At 60.4% G+C, this 3,333-nt stretch overlaps 2 protein-coding genes across 2 annotated transcripts; one reads left to right on the plus strand and one right to left on the minus strand.

Moving 5' to 3' along the window:
* Positions 1-6: 6 nt before the first annotated feature.
* Positions 7-2,342, minus strand: SPRG_17795 (hypothetical protein; the record flags this gene model as incomplete). The annotated part of the gene is made up of 1 exon (XM_012357195.1): positions 7-2,342. A coding segment is annotated over one exon (2,336 nt), but the record flags the coding sequence as incomplete, so codon positions are not given.
* A 270-nt stretch (positions 2,343-2,612) lies between these two features.
* On the plus strand, positions 2,613-3,321 carry SPRG_17796 (hypothetical protein; the record flags this gene model as incomplete). The annotated part of the gene is made up of 5 exons (XM_012357196.1): positions 2,613-2,720; positions 2,765-2,839; positions 2,889-2,982; positions 3,034-3,190; positions 3,243-3,321. Coding segments are annotated over 5 exons (513 nt in total), but the record flags the coding sequence as incomplete, so codon positions are not given.
* Positions 3,322-3,333: the final 12 nt, after the last annotated feature.

Below are 3,333 nucleotides of genomic sequence, written 5' to 3' on the forward strand. Positions count from 1 at the left end.
GGCGACTTGGCCACCTTCGCGCAGTTGAGTCCCATGGACGGGTCAAAGTCGAACGTCACTTCGGCAAACCCTGCTGTCGAGGCGCAGAAGACGTCTGCCCCGGCGTCGACCACCGACGCTTGGTACCACATGGTAGGAAAGGCACTTTGAACGCACACTGCGGCCCGCGTGTGCAGAACAATCTGAAAGCTTGCCTCCGTGACGAGGCCGCACTGCGACCACGCTTGGACATGAAGCGTCGTCTCGAGCTGGTGAAAGCGAAGGAAGGCCTCGTTTGCACTGTCCATCCACGGCCCGGCGTCGAGCCTGTGTCGCCAGAAGACGTAGCGAGAACCGTCGGACTGCATGTTGGCGAGCAACGAGTGGTCCACGACACCGGACGCCAGCGTCAAGAGCACGTGCAGCGACGTGTTGTGGGCGCATGTCGCGTCCGTGTCGCCCAAGGCGAAGCAGTCGAGCTGGATATGAACGTCGTGGGACCCATTGTACACTAGCGTTGGGTACACATTTTCCATGAGTTGCGCGGTGTTGGCTGCATACGCCGGCGCAATCGTCGCCACTGCCATAAACAGCGTCGGTCCCGAGGCCACCAAGCACTGATGTGTCGTGCATCCGACGTCCGCGCCGCTGCATTCCGGTGCGGGTGGAGCGCTCTTGCAATCGTGAAACGGCACCCAGAGCTCTCGCAGTGTTGTCTGTAGGTGACTGCAGCGCGTGCACTGGTGTTGCGCCACGGGCGAGTGCAGTTGAAGCTTTCCGCCGTCGGCGCCGAACGGGGACGCCTCGAGGCGGCGGCCAACGTCGGCCGAGACGGGTGCTTGGAGCCACGTCTGCCCCAGCACAAAACTGTCGTTCATCTCGTTGAGCTCGAAAAAGTCCCGCCGCGAGAACGACGTGAGATCGCACCGCGCCGCACTGCACGCGTCGTTCTCGGCGTTGATACCGTACTTGAAGTGCTGGTCGACGTTGGCTTGCGCCGCTGCGAGGTTGCTCAGCGTATACTCGGCAAGGCCTGGTGCTCCCCACGCGCACACGGCGCTCTCACAGAGAGCTTTCGGACACGTCTGCGTGCTGCGTGGTCGGTAGAGGTCCCGGATCACAAGACAGGCGCGGCACGAGGTGCCATTGCTGGCAACGTCGATGGTGTACGCTCCCGGTGATTTCCATACGACGTTGTCCAATGCACTTGACGGCAACGACGGCACGACGCCCGCGTAGACATCGTTTCTTGATGCGTTCGTTGCGCCCCGGACGTGGATCGCTACGGTGGTCGACGGCTGCAGCGGAAACGGCACATGCAACATCGACGGCGGTCGGCGGATGTGGCACCGGTTGCGGTCATCTCGGTCGGCGGACGGCGAAGCAATCTCGTATACAAGCGTGCGGTTGGCGTGCACGCATCGCCCGTCCGCAGGCGCTTCGTCGACGGGTTCACAGACAGCGCCGGACGCACGCAGCACGACGTCCGAGCCACTTGGACACCGACACACGCACTGCCGCGTACCATTCGCATCGAGGTAGAGCGTCGGCTTGCCATGCAATAGCCGTGACGAGCAGTAGTACCACGTGTCCAGATGTGGCCATGGCACCAGATCCACGTCTACGAGCGCTGCCAGATCGTCGTTTGCTACAATGATGCTGGATACGGCCGTCACGCCACGGTCGTGCGCGAGCGACGCGACAAGTGCTTCGGCCTCGTCGGTCGGCAGCAGCGCCACGATGCGATTCTCCGGTAGCAGCGCGTGCAAAAGCTGCCGCCCGTGGGCCTCGATGAGGGCGCCATTCGGGCGCGGTGTCCACGCAGTCAGCGAAACGTTTCCGCGTACTGCTTCGTCCGGCGTCACGTGCGATACCTCTTTCGCGTGTTGGGTGGTGTGGTGTTGCGGGCGATGATACCGGTGCATGGCAATCGGAGCGCGGGTCGGCTTCCGTAGCCGTGTCGGCGTCGGCTTGGGCGTCTTGGCGGCGCAGCTGTCGTCCTCCAATTGCATGGTTTGCCACACCAGCGAGCACGTCTGGCCATCGATGAGGTAGGCTTCGTCGCGCGTGACACTGCGCAGGCGATCGATCCACGACCCGATCGAATCAAGAACCGACGCGTTGCGAAAGCAACTCGAGATGGCAACCAAAACCGGGTACACGCAGTCGGGCTTTGTGATACCGCCGACCGCGCGATCGCAGACTGGGTACGTATAACCTTCGTTGGCAGAGTGCAGCAGCATCGGCGAGTCCGTCGTCGCCTCACCGCTGGCCGACCACGGGGTGTAGAGAGCATCATCGGACGTTGCACTGCACAGAGTGCCCGCAGCAGCTGCGGCCCACAGGAGGTAGCGCCGTGGCATCCTTCGTTATGACGGACGATTGCTTCAGGCAAAGCGATTCGTTCGAAGCGAACAATAGCATGGCGTTGACTGTCCAGATCTTTAAGCAGGTCTCTAGTATCCACATAGTAACATCAAGAGTGCCCGATGATGACGCGCATCGGGATTGGCTAAAATAGAGCTAAATGTGGATTGGCTAAAATAGAGCTAAATGCGGATTGGCTAAAATGCGTTGTTTATTCGACCCCACTCGGCTTTCGTCATCACAGTGTGTGAAGCAGCAGGAGCAGCATGGAGGCCATCGACAGCGACGCGTACAAGAAGGCCAAGGAAGCCTTCGTCTCGGGCAACAATGGCACGACGATGGGCGAGATCGCGCTCATCCTCTCGATCCTCTCGGTGCGTATGCGCACCAGGCGTGGCCGGCTAATCAGCCTCTGTAGACGAGCATGTGGTTCTACAACGAAGTCGTGTTCGTCCTCGAGCGCTCGGGGCTTCTCGCCGGCTCCAAGCTCCAGGTACTCCTGTTCTCGTAATATGCTCTCTTGCTGAGCCTGCGGCGTCTAGCGCACGGCGATCCTCTTTATCATTGAGTTTACCGTGCTCGTGTTGCCCATTTTGATCGGCTTTACGTTCACCGAGTACTCGCTTCCGATCACTGGTATACCATGCTTCCGTCCATGTCTCGCCCGCTTACGCAGCATCTGGATAGTCTTCTTTGGCGTCTTCTCGGTCATCCTTGGTGTGCTCTCTTGGAAGCACGCCAACGAGCCAATTCAAAAGCTCGCGCGCAACGAAAAGCTCACGCTGCTCAACGGCAAGGAGAACCCCGCCGTGACGTGCTTTCGCGCCCAAATGATGGTGTGCACGTACGTTCCAGCTCTCTAATACCGCGATTGTCCTCACAAGCATGGCCATTAGCGTCGTCGCGATTCTGGCCGTCGACTTTACCATCTTTCCCCGGCGCTTCTCCAAGACCGAGACCTTTGGCGTGAGCTTGGTACCTCTGCTC

The sequence above is a fragment of the Saprolegnia parasitica genome (genome assembly GCF_000151545.1).
Source record: "Saprolegnia parasitica CBS 223.65 unplaced genomic scaffold supercont2.780, whole genome shotgun sequence".
In the NCBI taxonomy this organism is placed as follows: domain Eukaryota; phylum Oomycota; class Saprolegniomycetes; order Saprolegniales; family Saprolegniaceae; genus Saprolegnia; species Saprolegnia parasitica.